Raw genomic sequence first — 22655 nt, 5'->3', positions numbered from 1 at the left:
GGGCCGAGCCCCAGATCCAGGAATTTAGCAGTGAGCTGGGATGGGATGACAGTGTTAAATTCAGATTTGTAGTCCTTTAACAATATCCTGGCATAACAGTTCTGATGATCAAATAGGTAACAGCACTCAGTCTACTTTTAGATATTCAGAAAAGTTTCTTAGAATTAAAGTACTGACTGAAGGATTTTCATGTCAATCAGTGCGGCTGATTATTGAAAGTAAAAATATCCTAGTTTGGAAAAATGAAACATTAAACCCTGAACATGTTTTAGCTGCATTTGCCTTGGTGCTTTACATTTACACAGCTACCAATTCAACAGTTCTTTTAATCAGTGGGTTCTCTTCCTTCATAGATTTTACAAGAGTGTAGGTGGAAAACAGCCCTATCTCCAAAACTAGCTGTATAACAGCTATAGCCATCATGGAAAGTCCTCATACACTGGTGCATAAGCTCAACATTTAAGAGCTCCTGTGGTGCTGGGTGTTACTTTGTCAACATTTAACAGTCGAATTCAGTGTAGTTTTACAAATCACCAATGCAGCAGGCATCTTATGCCATATTCCCCTATCCTGGTGATATGTCTGTTTTAATCTGGCTTGGTGAAATCCTATAATATGTTTTGGTGCATTTTGTGTTTGTACACTTTGATTCTGAATATTTTCAAGTATTTTACATTTACTCTGGCAACATCATTTTTTTTTCTTGTGGTGGTACAGTGGCAAATACAAGCAACTTTATACTTTGTTTGAGGTGATTAAGACAATTTAGTTTAAGAAAAACATTTTGTCTTTTCTACCATTGATCTTGTTTTGTACTTGATTATTTATATTTTGAAATTTTCTGGTATACAGATGAAATCTTGTTCCTGATTTTGCCTTCTCTCATTAGTGTTTAATTTCATGATTCCTTAATATCATTTCCTTCTCCAGTCAACTCTTCTAAGATCATTACAGTGTACTAAACACCCATATAAATCATGGGAAAGCTCTCCATATTATCATCACTGATTTAACAGCCATTTTCCAGTTTCATTCTGGCAAGTGTGGTGGGCGGCCGGAACTCTTGCTTGGCAGGGATGCCCAGAGTGTGGAAGGACCAGGGGAGAGAGTATTTTTAGGAAATTGTTTTCCCTGGGCCGGCAGAGGGCAGTCCTCCTGGTTTCCAGCAGGTCCGCCACCAGAGGATGCATGGACCTTTCCTAGGCCTTATCTGACCACACATCCACCATACCCGGAAGTGTGGCTATAAGAAGCTTGTTAAGGTAACTGGAGTCCTTCCAGGTGCCCTATAAAAAGGGGCGAGTCCCACCATTCAGAGGCCAGAGTCAAGAGGAAGGAGTGGACAAAGCCGGAGGAAGAGTGGAGGCAGATAGACTGGTGGCAAGGAAGGGAACGGACTGTGTATTGCGGTGTCGATGGTTTGTGCACTATTATTATAAACAAATCGGGTGTTGTGTGTTGAACCTGTGTCCTGCCTGTCTGTGTCTGGGTTAGGGTGGCGTCACACAAGGCAACTGCCCAGCAAATCTTTTTTTTTTTGGCACTTTCTTTAGCACCTTTTGAATTGAGACCCCTTCTTTTGAAATCATCTGACAACTACAACCACAAATTCTTTGGCCTCCCTCTTGGCCTCATCCCTGCCAATTCCATCCTCATGTGCCTCTTCACACAATTATGATTTGCCTTTCACATACCCAAACTATCTTTTCTTGTTTTTTCTCAGCAAACTACATTCTGCATACACAGCAGGTCTTTCTCTAAACTCAGAATTCATCTTCTTCTCACTCCACAAATCCTACTGATCATTGTTATCTCTGTTCTTTCTAGATTTGCTTCATGTTCCTTTCAATATGAAGGGGCAAAAGTCAAGACTCAGGTCAAGATTTCAGGTCAGTTGAACTGAAGGAGACCTTCCTTAATCCCCATGACTCCTTGAGCATTTGACTGGGAGGTGGGGACATCACTTGTGCACTTTTCTTTGCTAAATTTCACCTGCAGCATTAAACAAATCCCTGGAAGTTAGTTGTTGTAGATCTGTTGAATCCAGGACATAGCACAAATGGACCAGCTGACACAGATGGCCTTTTAGCCAACTGAACTAACAGAAAATCCCTTTACCTTGATAGACTATGAGGGCTTTTGACTGCAAAGTGGAATTGTCAGTTTTACACTTACAATATACAATAGGGTATTTTATCTTGAAGCCTACTTGTCTGCCTTCACTACTTTACTTAATGGTGCATAATTAACTCAGTGGGTTAAGAGAACACCGTAATATAGCGATCCCATTTTTGTAGAGCCACCTTGACAATCTTAGATGGTGTAATGTAGGCATATAAACCAAATAATCAATTCTGTCTTGTAAAAATAAAAAAAAAAAAGTATGATTAAAGATGTATCGCTAAAACCTTCAGAGAAGCAGTTTTAATATACTTGTCAACCTTAAGCTGAACTATGGCTAATTAGGTCTGCTGGATAGTTAGGTTAAGTCAAATGTCATCTTCTATCCTTTAAAAGGCCCTAGTTAAACACTGGTGTATCTTCAGTATATCACTATGACTACTAATGTTTTACAAGTACAGCAACTGATCACATAAAAGGATGTAACCACCCATGAAATTTTCAGATTGCAGAATGATTTCCATATAAATATATATATTTATATATATTACAATTATATATAGTATATATAATGTATATATAGTATAGTATATATAAATAAATATAGTATATACAGTATATATATATATATAGTGTGTAATAAAAACCATCAATTATCACTATCATGACTAGGTACCAAAAAAAAAGACTTTAGTAATCTAGTTTTTAACCTTGCATTCTCCATTTATGCAGATATCTAGAGAGTCAGCATGGCAGCGTGTTCCATCAATAACAGCTGGAGCTCGTTCTGTGTAGAAGTTGTAGCCTTCAGCCAGGCAGTTTAAAGCACAGGGTTTAACTCCACCTAAATAAATAAAACACAAATATATATATATATATATTGCATGCAATCTTTTAATTATACTTTGTATTATACTGCATGTTGCACATTGCAAATATTAAATATTTTATATTGTTCTCTTTTCATTCCTGTTTTGTTTAACACCATTTCTTTTTTTATTGGAAGTAAGAATGCTGCATTTCTTATGACTAATTGCAAATAAAACTAAATCGCAAGTTGAAAAGAAAGAAGCCTTACAGTACAACACATGGCATAACCTTGACAAGAATGAAAATGATTGCATGAGTGGCTATGCATAAACCTTCGTATGACATCAACTAGAAAAATAACTGCGTTTTCATTTTCTAGTGATAACACATCACATAAATCAAGCAGCCCAAACTAACCTTTCCTTTTCTACTAAATCTGATCCAAAGCAATTCAAGTCTGAGCTGAAAGACTAAGCAACACATAAAATGAGACATAAAGAGATTAATGGAATAGACAGACTGGCTGGTGTATACTTAACAACATGTCCTTTGTTTAGTCTGTTTGAAAGTACTGATTTCACCCACAATACAAAATGCAGTTCACACACTCTAAACCATTTAGCTAAAAATGAGCCCAAATTATTGCAGAGTAAAAGTGAAACACACAAATCTACAGCCTTATTCTAAGGAGGAATGTGACTTGCAGAACGTAAGGCAGAGAAGCTCAATATACCAGGCATATGTCCACTTTTTAATCGTCTCACACCTGTATGTAAACAACTGCAGATAAAGAACTGTAACCGTATTTTGGACTTGATAAAAGCAAGAGCAAACTTCCTCTCTGTCTAATTTTAACATTTATTAAGATATGCATTATATTACTTTGAAATAAGTTTCTCCATCCATCCAGTTGAATCCGAACACAGGGTCACAGGGGTCTGCTGAAGCCAATCCCAGCCAACACAGGGCGCAAGGCAGGAACCAATTCCAGGCAGGGCACAAACCCACTGCAGGACACACACACCAAGCACACATCAGGGACAATTTAGAATCGCCAATCCACCTAACCTGCAAGTCTTTGGGAGGAAACCGGAGTAAACCCACACAGACACGGGGAGAACATGCAAACTCCACATAGGGAGGACCTGGGAAGCGAACCCAGGTCTCCTAACTGCGAGGCAGCAACACTACCACTGCACCACCGTGTTGCCCAAGTTTCTCCAGTGTACCAAAAATAATAATATATCTTAGTCATTAAGGATGTACACTGGTGAATTTTATTCTTAAGAAACTGTGTCTATATGTGTATATTTCTTTCTCTGAACTGTCAATTAACTGCTTTGAGATCATACTGGCTCTGGGCTCCTGTGAATGTCCACTAGTAGTCATAAGTTGCTCACTTACTACAGGTTAGGTTTATTTAAGGGTGGCTGGAGTCTGCTTCAGATGTAATGGGTACAAATCAGGAAACACTCTGGACTGGGTGCCAGTCTATTGTAGGGCACACAAACATGCACACCCCTGTTCATTCACAATGAGACCCGATAAAGAGGTGCTAATCCACTTAATACACATTTATTTGGAGATGTAGGAGGAAAAAAAAATATCCAATAGGAAAGCAGTATGTTAAATAGTTCGCAATTGCTTTGGTTTGGTCTGGGCTCTGCTTTTGTCTCCTTCTGCATTATCTATAAAATATTTCCTTGTCTGTATTTGCTTAACATCAAGTTTCAAGTCTGCTTATGTGTATTATTTGCTCATTAAATTATTTAGCTTACATAATTTTAAAATAACAGGATCTCCTGCTCTTGGTCAGGTGTAGGTATATCAGATATATTTTCATAATAAAATCACACCAAATACATCCATTAATATCATCTGAGTTGAACTTTGACGTGCAAAGCAGTAATACTGCAAATTATACAGACTTCTACAAACTCTATATTAAAGTGGCTTAATATATAAAATTACATATTGATTGTATTTATTATAATATATAAAATTTACACCGGTCAACCTCAACATTAAAACCACCTGCCTAATATTGTGTAGGTCCTCCTCGTGCTACTTTGGCCCATCAAAGCATAGAATCCTCAAGACCTCTGAAGATGTCCTGTGGTATCTTGCACCAAAACATTAGTAGCAGATCATTTAAGTCCTATAAGTGGTGAGGTGGGACCTCCAAAGATCAGAGTTATTTTTTCAGTACATACAGATTGACTGGATTGAGATCTGGAGAATCTGGAGGCCAATTCAACACCCTGAACTCTTTGTCATGTTTCACAAACCATTCCTGAGCAATTTTTGCAGTGTGGCTGGGCACATTATTCCGCTGATAGTGGGCAATGGCATGAGGGAATACAGTTAACAAGAAGGAATGTATGTGGTCTACAACAATCTTTAGGTAGGTAGTATGTGTTAAAATAACACCGACATGAATTCATGACCCTAGATTTCCCAGCAGAACTTTTTCCAGAGCATCACAGTGCTTCCACCATCTTGCCTTCCTCCAACTGTGCATCCTGCTGCCATCTCTACCCCAGGTAAACGAAGCACATGCACCAATCTATCCACATTATCTAAAAGAAAACACAATTCATCGGACCAAGCCAGTTTCTTTATTACTCCATGGTCCAGTTTTGACACTAAGCTGCCCATTGTAGGAGCTTTTGGCAGTGGAGAATTGTTAGCATGGACATGTTGACTGGTCTGTGGCTATGTAGCCCCACGCACAGTAAGCTGTAATTCTCTGTGTGTTATGACATCTTCCACTCATGACCAGCATTATGTTTTTCAGTGATTTGTGCTACAGCTACTTTGGCATAATCAGATGCAAGCCAGAAATTATCCCTTGAAGGGGTGATGTTGGTCCACAGGAGCACACACTGATTCACATATATCTGTGTGGTGTCTCCTACCAGGAACATGTTTTTAAGATGCAGCATCTAGTGAGGACTTAGGCAAATGCAAGGGCAAAATGCAAACTATACACCCACTGAGACAATGTCAGGTGTCAAAACCAGGTCCCTAATCAGCAAATGTAACCAATGAGCAACTGTACTGCTTATCAAACTAAAAGATGGGAATACATATTTGGTTTTGATTAAAATTGTATCACATTCTTGCTGCATTACAAAAACAGTTTTGCTGTTGTATGTTGCAGTTCAGCATCACGCTTACCTCCAGTGTATGGTTTCCAGTTGTAATACTTCCCACGAAAAGGCATGTTGTCAAAATCTGCACACTGCTTTTCCCGAAAATCACGAGCTCCTGTTGGACAAGACTGAAACAACCACAAAAAAAGCAAATGAGAGCTGGAGATTATTATTTTTCAGTTTCTCAAGACAGAAGGACCACTCCAGATTTAAGAGGTGACTCACTCATGTCTCAGTGTTTTTGTGTGAATATTTAAGTGGAGACTCTTTTTTGTTTTGTAAGACTGAACTTCAAGTTTTTAAATTCCTGAATTTAAAGTTATGATCAGAATAATATTCATAGACTCCACTTTACTCTGTTTACTAAGTGAAATACTCCAGGCAAAATGTCCAAAGTGCTAGTCAAAATACAAAAACATTCTCTAGCTTTTACTTGTTCTCTATAACAAACGATTACTTTAGAAACAGCTTTGAGTGTCCAAAATCAGGACATATTGTTTTTCTTAGCTGTATCTGTCTACTTTTAATTGTATACAATGCACAAATAACCTTTGACCTTTTCAAATATTGTAATGAATAAAATATAATTAATACTATATAATTATAATTTATAATATAAGGCAGAGCATGTTATAATGTTTTTCATTAAATTGCATAATTCACTCCATTTACATAGTATAATCACTGAAGAACAGCAACAGACAACAAAATGGTCAACTAGCAAAAAAAAAAAGCCCCTTTTCAACGACGCAGTATATTACAGCATTTTCAGCTGTTTTTTTTTTTGAGGTACAGTATAGGTTAATTGTCCCACAGTCCTAAAACCAGAACAATCAATTTTCCTTGATACACCACAAATATAACCAACAATTCACTACAGTTCAACTCAGTTTATTTATACACCAATCACAAATTAATCCCTCTATACATTGATTGTTATTCTTGTTTAATTCAGTACAAGGAAGAGGGTATGGTAAACTATTCAGCTTTTGCACTAATGCATGAATCAATGCTGGGCAAACTGTCGGTCCATCATAGGGCAAACTAATACACAAACCAATTTAATGCCACCAAATAACCTTTAATTTTGGGATGGAGAGGAAACCAGAATATCCAGAGAAAGCCCCACCCAGAGAATCTCTACATGGGCTAAAAGTCTAAAAGTAAACATGAGACTACAAAGTGCCACCAGGTAGTGTTGTTGTTTATTTCACCTTATACAATTTCTTGTATTAGGAATTTGTTAGTTTTCGCATACCCCTTGGGGTCAGAGCACAGGGTCAGCCATTGTACAGCACCCTGGAGCAATTGAAGGTTAAGGGCCTTGCTCAAGGGCCCAACAGAGTAGGATCTCCTTTGGCAGTGACGGGGATTCAAACCAGCAACCTTCAGGATACCAGCGCAGATCCTTAGCCTCAGAGCCACCACTCCGTCCTTAGTTTAATCACATGTAGTGATACTGTATACTGCTCAGCTATTGATATATTTCTTATAATGACATTTATTCATTGATACTGTTTCAAGTATTTTTTTGTTTGTTTTGCCTCATTTTGTAACTGCAGTAATGTTGAGCATATTAAGCTGTACAATTCTGAAAGGCCAATGCAACTATTAACAGAGTCATAAGGTTAAATTTGGAGAGATTCTGTGAAGATGATGTGATCACCAGCCTGTGTGCATTAATACACTTTTTAATTTATTAAACATCATCTTTATGTTAATCGTTATGCCTGTTAATATAGTTTTCTTTTAATTAAAAGGCAAAGCCTGTATGGACAGAACACCAGTACATTGCAGGGCTGATTTCATCAATATTGCAGGGAAAAAGCAAAATCTTAGCAAAATGCTCCAAAAGTGTTCATTTTCTTCTTTTCATAAAGCATACATATATTTTTCCTACATTTCATAAAAACACTGACTGCAAAATATTGCTGACAAATTAATATGTGGTTAGAGAGGTAACCTAATTAAAAAAGTAATTTAAAGGAAGAAATTGGCCTATGAATAAGAAATTAGTTGAAATGAACACCTGCAGCAACAGCTTTTTTCCCAAGACAGAGTTTGTAATACTCTCAGATACATGCAAAAAAATCATAATAAATTAATAATAACACTAGTTAATTCAAGACTATGATACATTTCACATTCCTCTCTGGAAAGAGTATTAAAAAACTTTATAGAGTGTTTAGACCAGCTGTAAGTTGAGCCCATAGGCACTGATAAACATTAGAGCCTCTTGTTTGATAAAAGCTATATGCTAAGTAAAGTAAGTAAGTAAGTAAGTCCTGTGTAAGTAAATCATGCGGTATTATCTGGTCTTCTTCTTTCAGTTGTTTAAAATGGTGACGAGTATAAACAATGTCATATCAGAGGAATATTCCACCTAAAAATCCTATTCTTTATGTTAGTTTTTCCATGTACTTCGTAGTGGTGCCTTAGAAACAAAATGTAATTTCACTTTTTGAACTCATTTGTTGGTGGCCAAGATAGCTTTCTTCATTTGAAAAAGTGATTCCCATAAGACTTTAGTTTCCTGTGTACTGATTATTTCAGAGGTATATATTTAACAATATTTTAGCAAAAAGGCATGCATTTTACACTTTTTGATCATCTGACTAGATAAATGAAATGTACATGCATGATGAGTAAAATCAGTCAGACAGTCAGTTAGTCATTTTCCAACCCACTATATCCTACCACATGGTCATGGGGTCTGCTGGAGCCAATCCCAGCCAGCACAGGGCACAAGGCAGGAACAAACCCCAGGCAGGGTGCCAGCCCACCGCAGGGCACACACCCACACACCAAGCACACACTAGGAACAATTTAGAATCGCCAATGCACCTAACCTGCATGTGGGACTGTGGGAGGAAACCCACGCAGACACGGGGAGAACATGCAAGCTCCATGCAGGGAGGATCCATGATGAGTAACGTGAGATTTTTTTTTTCTTTTATCATGGATGTTTTTCACATTGTTTGAGGCTGTATAGCATTAGTCACTATTGGCTTCTATTATATCACAAACTTTCTTCTCTCAATTTTGCATGAAATCATGGGATTAAAAGTTTTCTTGGGCACCACTGAAAAGTACATTGTGTAAGAAACATTTAAAAAATCACTTTTGGGTGGAGTATTCCATTAAATTGTATTCTTAACAAACAATGGACAGGACTGAAATTACTGACTGATACCTATATGGGTACAAGCAAAGTTACAAGATAGTTGCAATCAATTGTACAGCCATAAAATATTGGTAAAGATTGCAAAGATTTGGTACCTTAGTAATAAAACATGAGAAAAAATATGATGTAAAGGTTTACACGATTAAAATGTCGCTGTTCAGTCAGCCTAAAACTCTTAAATTTAGTAAATGAATATGAGCAAGTAATCTTTCTTTCATTTTTGTTTTTCATAGACAATGAAGTATCTAAATGAAACCTCAACATGAAATTTCTTCTAATGAAAACATCACATATTTTAGAATAAAAATGACTTTGTTGATCTCTTGAGTGTTTTTATTAAATCCAATATTTCCTTAAAAATAATTTTGGCAGGACCATCCTAGATACTTGGAGGTATTTTTACACTGCTAGAATGGAGCTGAGGCAAAAATGGTAGTTCCATCAAAAGGAGCAGTCATTTGAGGTTAAGATACCTATAACACATTTCAAAGTAAAATATGTGATAAATTAAGAGAGAATTGGAGAACATACTTTTTTGGCACCTTGCCTAACAAAGAAGGTTGTAATATTTAATGAGTGTACAGCGCTTATGGCTGGAAGTGGAAAAAAAGGATGAGAAGATGGACAAATAAATTGTTTGCTTATACTTGCTCCTATGTATGCGTACAACTTGCAGGTTGTCACATACATACTGCACTTTTACGTTTATGTAACTCGTTATTGAATTAATAACATTTAAATATAAACTATTTCCTTATTACACAATATTTTGAGTAAACACTATGTCTTCATTAGGAATTAGTTTTCTTTACATCTTTTTATCAAGAACTTTTACTGTAGCTTTTGCTCTTGAGGTTCCCCTAGAAAAAGTAATGTGTGCTTGGCCGTGTGTAAAAATTGGTGATGATAAACACCAAAAATAAATTTGGCCAAACAAAGGGGAAAGAAGAAATGGCACACATGCTTGCATGCAAAAATGAAGTATGAAAGTGAACACAGTTTTACAGTTATACACCTTGAAATCTGTATTCTTTACGATGGTTGTCAAAATGGGTGCATCTGGTATGTGTTTATTATTATCTACTGTATATATTAAATCCACTCATTTCTGAATGTTGCACACTGCATTTATTTCCGGATACTGTGTAGCATTATAATATACACTTCTTGATAATATACGGATAAGATTCAAATTTGTGAAATCTAAAGTGTCAATAATGAGCTGTACACAGTTACAGTATATGGAAGAGTTTATTGCTGCACACTGAAAAATTAACTGCAATATTTTTTTCTGTATAAATATCTTGATTATTGTTTTTACATTTCCACTACTTTTAATAAGAATTTTACATTTACTACTATAAAAATAATATTCTTTTGAACCAATGATACCAGTTAAAATGTAAGCACTGAAAAAAATATAGTGGCAAAATAAAGTGCAAGGGGTTGTACTGTATCAGTTCACTGTTATGAAAAAACAAGAAAAAGATCTACATTCCTCTTTTAAAATCTAGTGAAATCTTGCACTACTCAAATGATAATGAACACTTGACATTTGACAGAATTCTGAAAAATACTTAAGAACACTATGTAAGTTCAATTCAATTACATACAATTTGTTTGCATCATAAAACAAAAGAAGACACTATTACAATCTTTATTAAATCTCATCAATGCAAAATGAAGGGAGGTCATTTTCAATAGGAATTATAGGGAAGTGACTTGTTTATCACTCCCCATATACAGTACCCTACTTAGTACGCTAAAGAAACGAGTAATACATCAAAAAATCAAAACATTTTTGGCAGGCAGTTACTCCTTGTGGCCAACGTTTCATATTTTTGATTCAATTAATATGTTTGACTTGCTGCCCGCTCTAAAAAGTTAAACCAAAATTAAAAGGCAAATTAAGTGCAGTTTTTCTGCAATGTTTGAGTGTTTTTTTGTTATTCCTTCTCCTGTTTTAAGAAGAGTGTGTAAAGATGTGGTTGTTATTTCAATCTTTGAAATATTTTGTTTCCCAGAAAAACGTGCCCTTCGACAAATAAAACACATTCAGCCTCATTTACACTGGACCAGGTTACTGACACCAATCAACCTATCCTGCACATCCTTGAGTAGTGATGAGCAAACCATTGTGAATTAGTTATACTATCAATTTATAGACAGAGAGTGAAAGAAAAAGAATGAGATTGAGGTGGAAACATATTTAAAACATTTTTCTGGCACCAAATTGTTTTCACATTATCAGGTAGTTTAACCTTTGTAGGTAAAACTCATGAAAAAACTGAAAATAAGAATAAAGGTAAAAAATAAAATAAACAAAAAACCATCAGTAGGTTTAGTTTTTAATTAGTTTACAGATTCTAGACACTTCTATCAAATAAATGATCTTTACAGATTGTTCATAAGACATACTGCTGATTCAATAATTGCACAAGTCACTTATCACTTGTGGAGGACCAGAGGAGGACTTGTGCCTCCTCCAGACCACGAGGGGGCGTCCGTCCTGGTTATGTTGGGGGCCTCGGGTACAGGGCTTGGAAGCCCAGCCCTGTAGGGACCCGTGGCCACCGCCAGGCGGCGCCCCGATGCCGGAATATCCCATGTGGCTCCAGACCGCGAGGGGGCGTCCATCCTGGTTATGTTGGGGGCCAGGCGGCGCCCAGGTGCCTGAGGAACCCTGGAGCCCAGCACTTCGGGTGCGCAGCCGGCACTTCCGCCACACTGGGGTGTGGCTAGGACTGATTGCCGGGAAGCAGCTGGAGCCCATCTGGGTTCCTATAAAAGGGGCCGCCTCCCTCCAGTCATTGGCAGAAGTTGGGTGGAAGAGGACGGAGCTGGAGTGAGGACTGGAGGCGGCCAGGAGAAAGAGAGGCACAGGACTGTGTGGCCTGGACATTGGGGAATCGGTGCTGGAGGCACTGGGGTTGTGAGTGCACGAAAATAATTTGTATATAGTTGTAAATAAACAGTGTGTTGGGTGAAACTATGTTGTCCGTCTGTCTGTGTCCGGGCCAGCGTCCACACACTTTATTGTCAAACGACATTTCCAAAATTTAAGTGATCCATCAAAAATAACATTCCATTCAAGTATGTAAAGTCTAGTGAATCTCTCTATTGGTGTGTCAGAGAATTTTTTTTTCTTAAGATGTTTCTCCCTACTGTACAAAATAACTGTATGTTCTTGTCAGCAAAATGCAAACATCTGAGAAGTAAGCTGAAACGTTTATCACTTGTGATCTACTGTCCAGAAGATGTTCAAGTAAAGGGTATCTTGACCTGCACATTTCAAGTTCAGGCTTCCAAATATACAAGTGATAAGAAAACCAGCAGCTTATGATAACTGACCTCACACCATATATGCACTGTGTAACTTGGTTTTAATGTGTGCTGCTGGATCAACTGCTGTCCACATCGTTTGGGCTCAACCACAATTACAATTGTGAACAGACTGAAATTCTATAAGAGATCATCTACAGTGCATCCGAAAAGTATTCACAGTGCATCACTTTTTCCACATTTTGTTATGTTACAGCCTTATTCCAAAATGGATTAAATTAATTTTTTTCCTCAGACTTCTACACACAACACTCCATAATGACAACATGAAAAAAGTTTACTTGAGGTTTTTGCAAATTTATTAAAAATAAAAAAACTGAGAAAGCACATGTACATAAGTATTCGCAGCCTTTGCCATGAAGCTCAAAATTGAGCTCAGGTGCATCCTGTTTCCCCTGATCATCCTTGAGATGTTTCTGTAGCTTAATTGGAGTCCACCTGTGGTAAATTCAGTTGATTGGACATGATTTGGAAAGGCACACACCTGTCTACAGTATATAAGGTCCCACAGTTGACAGTTCATGTCAGAGCACAAACCAAGCATGAAGTCAAAAGAATTGTCTCGAGGCACAAAACTGGGGAAGGTTACAGAAACATTTCTGCTTCTTTGAAGGTCCCAATGAGCACAGTGGCCTCCATCATCCGTAAGTAGAAGAAGTTCGAAACCACCAGGACTCTTCCTAGAGCTGGCCGGCCATCTAAACTGAGCGATCGAGGGAGAAGGGCCTTAGTCAGGGAGGTGACCAAGAACCCGATGGTCACTCTGTCAGAGTTCCAGAGGTCCTCTGTGGAGAGAGGAGAACCTTCCAGAAGGACAACCAATCACCAATCAGGCCTGTATGGTAGAGTGGCCAGACGGAAGCCATTCCTTAGTAAAAGGCATATAGCAGCCCGCCTGGAGTTTGCAAAAAGGCACCGGAAGGACTCTCAGACCAAAGAAACAAAATTCTCTGGTCTGATGAGACAAAGATTGAACTCTTTGGTGTGAATGCCAGGCGTCACTTTTGGAGGAAACCAGGCACCGCTCATAACCAGGCCAATACCATCCCTACAGTGAAGCATGGTGGTGGCAGCATCATGCTGTGGGGATGTTTTTCAGCGGCAGGAACTGGGAGACTAGCCAGGATAAAGGGAAAGATGACTGCAGCAATGCACAGAGACATCCTGAATGAAAACCTGCTCCAGAGCGCTCTTGAACTCAGACTGGTGCAACGGTTCATCTTTCAGCAGGACAACGACCCTATGCACATAGCCAAGATATCAAAGGAGTGGCTTCAGGACAACTCTGTGAATGTCCATGAGTGACCCAGCCAGAGCCCAGACTTGAATCCAATTGAACATCTCTGGAAAGATCTTAAAATGGCTGTGCACCGATGCTTCCCATCCAACCTGATGGAGCTTGAGAGGTGCTGCAAAGAGGAATGGGCGAAACTGGCCAAGGATAGGTGTGCCATGCTTGTGGCATCATATTCAAAAAGACTTGAGGCTGTAATTGCTGCCAAAGGTGCATCGACAAAGTATTGAGCAAAGGCTGTGAATACTTATGTACATGTGATTTCTCAGTTTTTTTATTTTTAATACATTTGCAAAAATCTCAAGTAAACTTTTTTCACATTGTCATTATGGGGTGTTGTGTGTAGAATTCTGAGGAAAAAAATTAATCTAATCCATTTTGGAATAAGGCTGTAACATAACAAAATGTGGAAAAAGTAATGCACTTTGAATACTTTCTGGATGCACTGTATATAATGCACATCTGTCTTGCATTCTGGAGATCCAGGAAAATGCAGCTTTGAAAGCTGCAGAACACTCTCATACAACACACCTTCAGTAAACATCCCAGTGTAATGTTAAAACAAAATCATCATCTTTGTATTCTTCATTATTACTAGAAGCAGGATCTATAATGCTGTCACTGATAATTCTGAAGATCTGTCACTATTATAACATAATACATCACTTTCTTCTGTTGTGCTTTATGTATTCAGCTCAGTCAGCTGAGGTATACAGTATGTTGATTCATCAGCCACCCTTCATCACTAGCTGCTGTTTACGGAAGAAGACTAAACTCAAGGATGACAGCTGTCATCTCAGGAATTACAGTACAGGGGTTGAAGAGGATCTGATCGGGTAATGTCTCGCAGTAGAGTATACAATAAGCATATGGAAAAACAAAGAAGAAATAAGTTTTCATATATTTTAATTCATTTTGGGGTCTTTGGGCAACTATCTAGGTTTATTTTATTTATGGATTTATTTTTCATTAATTCTATTCAGTGGCATTTTTAGCATCAAAAACTCTGGTGGTGCCACACAGTCCTGATGCTATCAGATGGGGCAGGGTCCATCTGAAAGAGCCATTAAGAGGGTATGTGTATTTCAGTGACCTTAAATTCCCCACTTATTGATGCCTTTTAAAAGTATTTTTTAATTTAATTGTATTTTATTTCAGAAACAACGCCTCATAACAGAACACAACTCAATTAGCAACTCAATCAAGTGATAAAACATAACAAGTACAACAGTATGTTCTAAAGTCACTCAATGAAAATTTGCAATCAACCCTCACCCAACAAAGAGGGGTATACAGTTACACAGCCCCATCTAAAAGGATTTTTACGCAATAAAAAGTACGACAGCAAGTACAATATAAGGTTGAGCAGAGGCCCATAATATTTATTTTAGAAATATACTAATACATTCTTGCCTAGTCCTGAAAAAGGTCTGATGTGAACAATTGTAAATGAATTATGATACTGTTGGCTAGACATATACTGAATTACAATATTTTTCATGAATGACTAAATTCCATTTCTTTTCCAGAATTTATCTGAGTGGTCCTTTCACCATTATTCCCTTATGACTTTTTATATAGACTAGAGATGTCTAAAGCCTCATTCAGACAGTATCTTCAGAGATGGATATAAGTGAAAGATGAAGAAACCTGGTTAGGTTTATTTTAGTGAAATTTCTATTTTGTGTAAAAAATAGTGTTGATTAAGGATTCATTATAGAGTGAGAAAGTTCAAAAGGGCCAAAGCTATGCTGAGAAATCACAATGTGAGTGAGAGAGATAAAAAAGGTAGAAATGATAAAGCACTTAAAGACCAGAGGCCTCACGTATAAACGGTGCGTATGCTCAGAAATGTTGCATAAGAACGTTTCCATGTTCAAATCGCGATGTATAAAACCTAAACTTGGCGTAAAGCCACGCACATTTCCAGGGTACCTCATACACTGTCGTACGCAAGTTCTCCACTCGGTTTTGCAGACTGGCGGCACCCAGTGTCAAAGCAGTCCTACTGTTCCTGTGTGGTTATCCTTTCTTTTCCTGACGCAGCTTTATAAATACACTGAAATTAACCGCATATTGTTTATTAGTTTAATGCTGTTTAAAGTTCTGATTGTAATTAACCAGTAACAATATAATGGTCCACAGAATGGTCAAACTATTCTAAATACCATAGCTGCTTTAGTGTTGTTACTCTCACTGCGCTTTATTTTACTTCTTTCAGCTGCTCACGTTAGGTGTTGCCACAGCAGATCATCTTTTTCCATATTACTTTCACTGCACCACTCGGAGCAGCTAATCGGAAAGAGAATTATCGGTATACAGCATCACGCATACGCTGCCTTAGCCATGCTTCCTATTTGAACTGCTGCTCACACAGCAAATGCTTCAAAGCCTTTCCTGTACGGACCTCGCGGTTCAGAAAGAGTTTCATCCCAAGAGCTCTAAACGCACTCAATCAGTCCATCAAGTGCTCCTTGTAGAACTGTTGTACTTATAAGTACAATCACCTCACTGTAAACTTGTGATACAGTTATAATATTGCACAACCTGAGCCACTTTATAAAGCGCGTATTTACATATGATGACGATATCATTTTTAAGATGAAATGCAGCAAAATATGTTTATTATATTATACAGATGAAACTTTATCTTCATTTAAATAATCTATATTGTTAATAATTAAAGGTTGGTCCTGCCTCGCACTGTATGCTTAACTGAGACTGGTGTGAAGGATAGAATAATTAGGAAACTAATCAAAGACTTTGTTAAATGGTGCAACTCAAACCACCTACAACTAAACACAGGTAAAACCAAGGAGCTGGTGGTGGATTTTAGGGGGACCAGGCCCCTCATGCACCCCGTGATCATCAGAGGTGACTGTGTGCAGAGGGTGCAGACCTATAAATACCTGGCAATGCAACTGGATGATAAATTGGACTGCACTGCCAACACTGATGCGCTGTGTAAGAAAGGACAGAGCCGACTATACTTCCTTAGAGGGCTGACGTCTTTCAACATCTGCAATAAGATGCTGCAAATGTTCTATCAGGCGGTTGTGGCGAGCACCCTGTTCTATGCGGTGGTGTGCTAGGGAGGCAGCATAAAGAAGAGCTATGCCTCACGCATGGACAAACTGGTGAGGAAGGCAGGCTCTATTGTAGGCATGGAGCTGGACAGTTTGACATCCGTGGCAGAGCGACAGGCACTGTGCAAGCTCCTGTCCATAATGGAAAATCCACTGCATCCACTGAACAGGATCATCTCCAAACAGAGGAGCAGCTTCAGCGACAGACTGCTGTCACTGTCCTCCTCCACTGACAGACTGAGGATATAATTACTCCCCCACACTATGCGACTGTTCAATTCCACCCGGGGGGGTAAACATTAATATTATACAAAATCATTGTCTGTCTGTTATACTTTCATTGTTATCAATCTTTAATTTAATATTGTTTTTATCAGTATGCTGCTGCTGGAGTATGTAAATTTCCCCTTGGGATTAATAAAGTATCTATCTATCTATCTATCTATCTATCTATCTATCTATCTATCTATCTATCTATCTATCTATCTATCTATCTATCTATCTATCTATCTATCTATCTATCTAGTATAACCACCAAATGACAGCAATAACGTCTTTGACATTAACCACGAGTATGACTTGGGCTTAGAATTCCGTGTAAGTACAGATAAGCCAGAGTCAGACTTGGGGGTAATATTTAATGATTCGCTTTATAGTGTTAAGCCCAAATATCTCTCAAGACAGTATTCTGCTGCCATTTAGTGGATTAAATAATATCATACTGCAAATAACTCTAACATTTCAATGCATTCTCCCACTTTATGGTGACTCTATGGATCAATATTCATGAGTGGGGTGGAACCGTCAGCTGAAAACATAACAAATAAAATCCCATAAAGCTGGTTTCAGAGCAAACTGAAACTGAACCATTGCTTGGAACGTGCAATAATAATAACCATGTGAATTGGTCATCAGATATTGACATGAACAGTGAAACTGACACATATTCGGTAGGAATCTGACCTGCCAAGTTTAACAATAAATCTTCATTTTTTTGCTCAGTGGGCAAAGTGCTAATTCATATCGTACAAAAGTAACTACCATGAAAATGATGACGACACCTCCAAAATAACAATATATGCAAGTTTACATATCTTTTGAATTGTGTTCAAACATCAAACAATAGGTCATTTATAAAAGCTCTAGTTTTCAAGACCAAAGCATAACTGAAAAATGCAGGCTGAACAAATGAACGCAGGAGAAAAGGTACAGTATGTCTAGAACACTCCTAGAAACCCAAGAAGTTGCCCAAGCAACGATAAAGCAGGCTAGTACCACCAGGCACAAAGAAAATTTCATATCTCTCTATTATTAAAAAAAAATCTTGGAAGGAGACGATACTTGATCTTCTCGGAAGACAATTTGACATCCCGCAAGAGACACTTTAATGTCACGTGAGACAAGGCAGTGAGACAAAAGGGCAGCTGCTGTACAGGCTTTAAATGATCGACGCGCAGCGCAACAAGCAAAACTGAAAGACAGCATCTCCTCAGCATACGTTCAGCTTCCCCCATATCTTTGATAACACGAGACGCAGAAATGCAAATTGGCTGGATAAGCGTGCCCAGGAGGAATGGTAGGTGGTGGGCGAGCAAAGCAAGCAGGGGCCACAGCCCCCTAGTACCTCAAAATAAACATTTTTCTAGAAAAAAAATTGCACTGAACATATCATAGAAAATTGGGAAAACTGGATGACTTAAGTTCAGTTTGCTATCTACACTCTAACAATACATTAAATTACTGTGGTGAATGTACCACTTATTTAAATTTTGTAGACAAGAAAACATAGGATGTTTAGGGACAGTGCCCAGCTTGACCTTTATTGCAGTGATGCAACTCATTCTGCTTAATTTCATGATTTGTTCCCCGTGCTGGAGAATTGTAACTGATTGCATAAGTCTTTGAAAAGATGTGTTCAGCAAAGTTATCTTTTCACCTCCATGGTGACATCATCAGTGGAATTTTGAATCCTTTGTGTCTTACTAACCTGAAGGTACAGAAGAGCTACCAATTGCCATTACAAGAGCTTATGATGTTGGTAAAGATGATGATGATGATGGGCAGTGCCAGAGCTAGGTTACTTTGCACACTAGGCCAACCAACTGATCAGTAGCTAAACCATGGTCTGAGATATCCTTCCCTTTACCATCTGTGCCCTAGGCAAATGCCTAATTTGCCCTAATGGTGGCACTAGCCCTGATGATAGGGTTGTGGCTGGTGTTGATGGCTGTGGCTATGTTTCAATAATAGTTGTAATTAGTTATGCAGCACATGATTTTATTCACATGAAATTTGTTTTTATCTCCAGCCTAACTAGATTTTTTTTTGTTTGTTTTTTCTTGTCCTCCTGACCATTTCTTTGTTACATACTATATAATATTATTTCCTAATCTTTTTTGTTTATGTTTTATATTAATTTCCTATTTATTTCATATTGTAAAGCACTTTGAGCTAGATTGTTTGTATGAAAATTTGCTCTATAAATACATGTTGTTGTTGTATTACACTTGAAATGTAGGGTACATAGTAAACACTTAATGCTAAAAGTGCTTACTGCAAGGTGTCATGTGCATTGTGTCTGGCAAATACCACATTAAAGATGTACATTCAGGACTCAGGATGTGTTTGTGTGTTATTGTGGGACAACTGCTGCATGATTCTTGTGTACAGTGGTGGCAGCTGCAGATGGCAATTAGATGATGAGCATTTGGATGAAACAGCCACTTAACTGGCCTGCACAGTTGTCACTAATGCTATCAGTACCTTCAGATATCTCACTAGCATTCTTGACACTGAGAACACTATTTGTGTCCTTCCTTCTTGATTTTTGGTTTTACAACAAACCTTTCAAAAAACCCTTCAAATGCCACGTTAGAATCTCTTTCCTTCCTTCCATTCTCTTGTTTCACATTCAACATAAAATAATCCGGCCCTATCTTGGTTTGTGCTTTCCCCTTCTCCACTGGGTATTTTTTTCCCAGCTAGTTTAGTTATACCACTTTCCACGTTTAGCATACAACTGATGACAAGTTTAGTGTGGGATGGGCATTCCTCCAGCTAAGAACAATGTGTCTACTCTACCACTAATTTTAGATTTTATTATTAGTAAAAGTAAGATTTGTGTGTGTTGGCCTGCTTCACACTCCCCCTTCCTCCCTTCGAGACAGCTTTGGACACACTCAAATGTGAAGCGTCTCTCAGCCTTTCTAAAGTAGTTGGGTTTGCCAAACCCTCAAGTTTTTGAATACTGCGTGTAGAAGAGCAACCAAGGCTCCCACCTCGACAGATTTTGTATGTGCTGGCACAATGGGATAGTTATCTCCCTCTATAATGGCAGAATCCTTAGAAAAATATACAAGCTGCTTTTCATGGTAGCATTCATCACAATTTGAAAGTGATTTAAAGGGGAAATGATTGCACAGTAGTGAAAGGAGTCACTTGCTTTAACTTTCCACAACATTTCTCAAAATCATTTATAAATTTGTTAACTTATAAATGAATGCTATGTAACTGGATTTGTTCTGACAGTGCTGCTTTGGCAGATTCCACCAATGGGACTCAATGAACACAAAATCAGATCTGCACTCTGAAAAGAGTACAAAGGTCCATCATTTTTAGAAGTTGAGCCCCAAAGGAGAGCCACCAACCAACAGCAACCAACAAAACAGTCATTTGACTGTGAGGGTATTAGCAGCGTCATAACACTTCCTGGATCATGAGTCATGAAATCGTGGAACGTTCTAACAGATGAGTAATGCATTACAACATTACTGGGTCTAAAATATTACTATTACTATTAAAAATTATCCCTAAACACATTACAAGAAGCATTATATTTAATAAATAATTGTTTAACTGATGACCTTTGTTTTAATGAAGCATTGACGCATACCCATCTAGAGCTTTTAAAATAGGTTTAAAACCTTAATTTATTTTTAAAAGTAATTTAAAAGAAAATCATAAATATTATTCAGTACTGCTGCATTTCTTTATATCCTTGAGTAGCTCCTTTCAATGAAAATGGAGGCAACCAAACACTAGAAACACTTTTTTCTCCACCTCACAGAGGAGTTTGGAAAGATTTTAGTTTATGTATGTTAGCAAACATTACCACAACTTACAAGGTTTAAGGCATCAGACTACTATTTGAATGTCTGTTATATGTGGCTGTGTTATTTTGTTTTTAATTTAATAATAGGATTCCCAAAGCAGCTTGTATAATTAGTCTAGAATACACACACTTGATTCTATATCTACTCATTCTACATGATACAACACTTTTCTATAAATCAAATAAAACAATTATATTTAAATAGTGTCTTTATACAATGAACTTAGTACAAATTCACTTTAGAAATACTTAATTAAAGAACAATTTTTTTCAAGGTATATATATATTACATATTCACTTCAAAACATTTTTTTTTTGAATAGCACTCTTCACCGAGTGCAGGCTTAGAGGACTGTAACAAGTTAACAGGTAAAATATAATTGCAATCTTTACAAATTATTAATTACAAAAACCATGAACAAAGATTCAGATTTATATAAACACAGTACATCTGGAGAACAGAAAAGGTTACCTCCTGCTCAGGTTCACACGGTAAAGGAGTGGAAACTAACTTGACAGCAATGTGTTTAACAGCACAACACCATAATACAAAATGATGCAAGTAAACCTGCTATGAAATTATTCACATTTTAAATGCAGATTAATGATAGCCTCAACTTCAATAACCCAAACATTTATACTACTCCCAATGTATTTTGCTCTTAAATTCAACATGTTAAAAGAATTCAAATAATATTATAGCCAATTAATGTGACTGATCAAAGTTATGCAGTTTTTAAAAATATTTTTTAGTTTGTGAAGTCTGATATTTAAATCATATCATGAAATTTAAGAATCTAATATGACATAGTTTCCAAAGTGGACAATGTACAAATATTATAAAAATGCAAAAGCTTTTAAGTACATCAAACGTTCAGGAAAAACAGTATTTATTTAGACTTGCCGAATTAATGTGTCATGACTTTTTGCATACAGTATGTGTATATGTATACATACATACACACACATGCTCTATATGTATATATCCATCCATTTTCTAACCCGCTGAATCCAAATACAGGGTCACGGGGGTCTGCTGGAGCCAATCCCAGCCAACACAGGGCACAAGGCAGGAACCAATCCTGGGCAGGGTGCCAACCCACTGCCGGACACACACAAACACACCCACACACCAAGCACACACTACGGCCAATTTAGAATCGCCAATCCACCTAACCTGCATGTCTTTGGATTGTGGGAGGAAACCGGAGCGCCCGGAGGAAACCCACGCAGACACGGGGAGAACATGCAAACTCCACGCAGGGAGGACCCGGGAAGCGAACCCAAGTCTCCTAACTGCAAGGCAGCAGCACTACCACTGTGCCACCATGCCGCCCATATATATATTTAGGCCCATCTGCCTAATACAGTATTGTGTAGGTCCCCCGTTGCATCACCAAAACAGCTCTGACCCATCAAGACATGCACTCCAAAAGACCTCTGCGGGTATCTTGTGGTATCTGGCACCTAGGTATTAGCAGTAGATGAATGCACAGATGCATGACTGGGTTAAGATTTGGGGAATTTGGAGGCCAATTCAACATCTTTAACT

General features: G+C 37.9%; 1 protein-coding gene across 1 annotated transcript in view; it reads right to left on the bottom strand.

The window, feature by feature from the left end:
• Positions 1-22655, bottom strand: part of adamts6 (ADAM metallopeptidase with thrombospondin type 1 motif, 6) — a 311123-nt gene that overhangs the window by 60119 nt on the left and 228349 nt on the right. The window contains exons 15-16 of the mRNA XM_039758682.1: positions 6112-6214; positions 2832-2965 (exon numbers count right to left, since the gene is read on the bottom strand). Of these exons, the coding sequence (XP_039614616.1) occupies positions 2832-2965; positions 6112-6214 (237 nt within the window). The remainder of the gene's footprint in view (positions 1-2831; positions 2966-6111; positions 6215-22655) is intronic.

This window comes from Polypterus senegalus, chromosome 7 (genome assembly GCF_016835505.1).
Source record: "Polypterus senegalus isolate Bchr_013 chromosome 7, ASM1683550v1, whole genome shotgun sequence".
Taxonomy (NCBI): domain Eukaryota; kingdom Metazoa; phylum Chordata; class Cladistia; order Polypteriformes; family Polypteridae; genus Polypterus; species Polypterus senegalus.
This window is presented reverse-complemented; position numbering and strand designations above follow the sequence as displayed.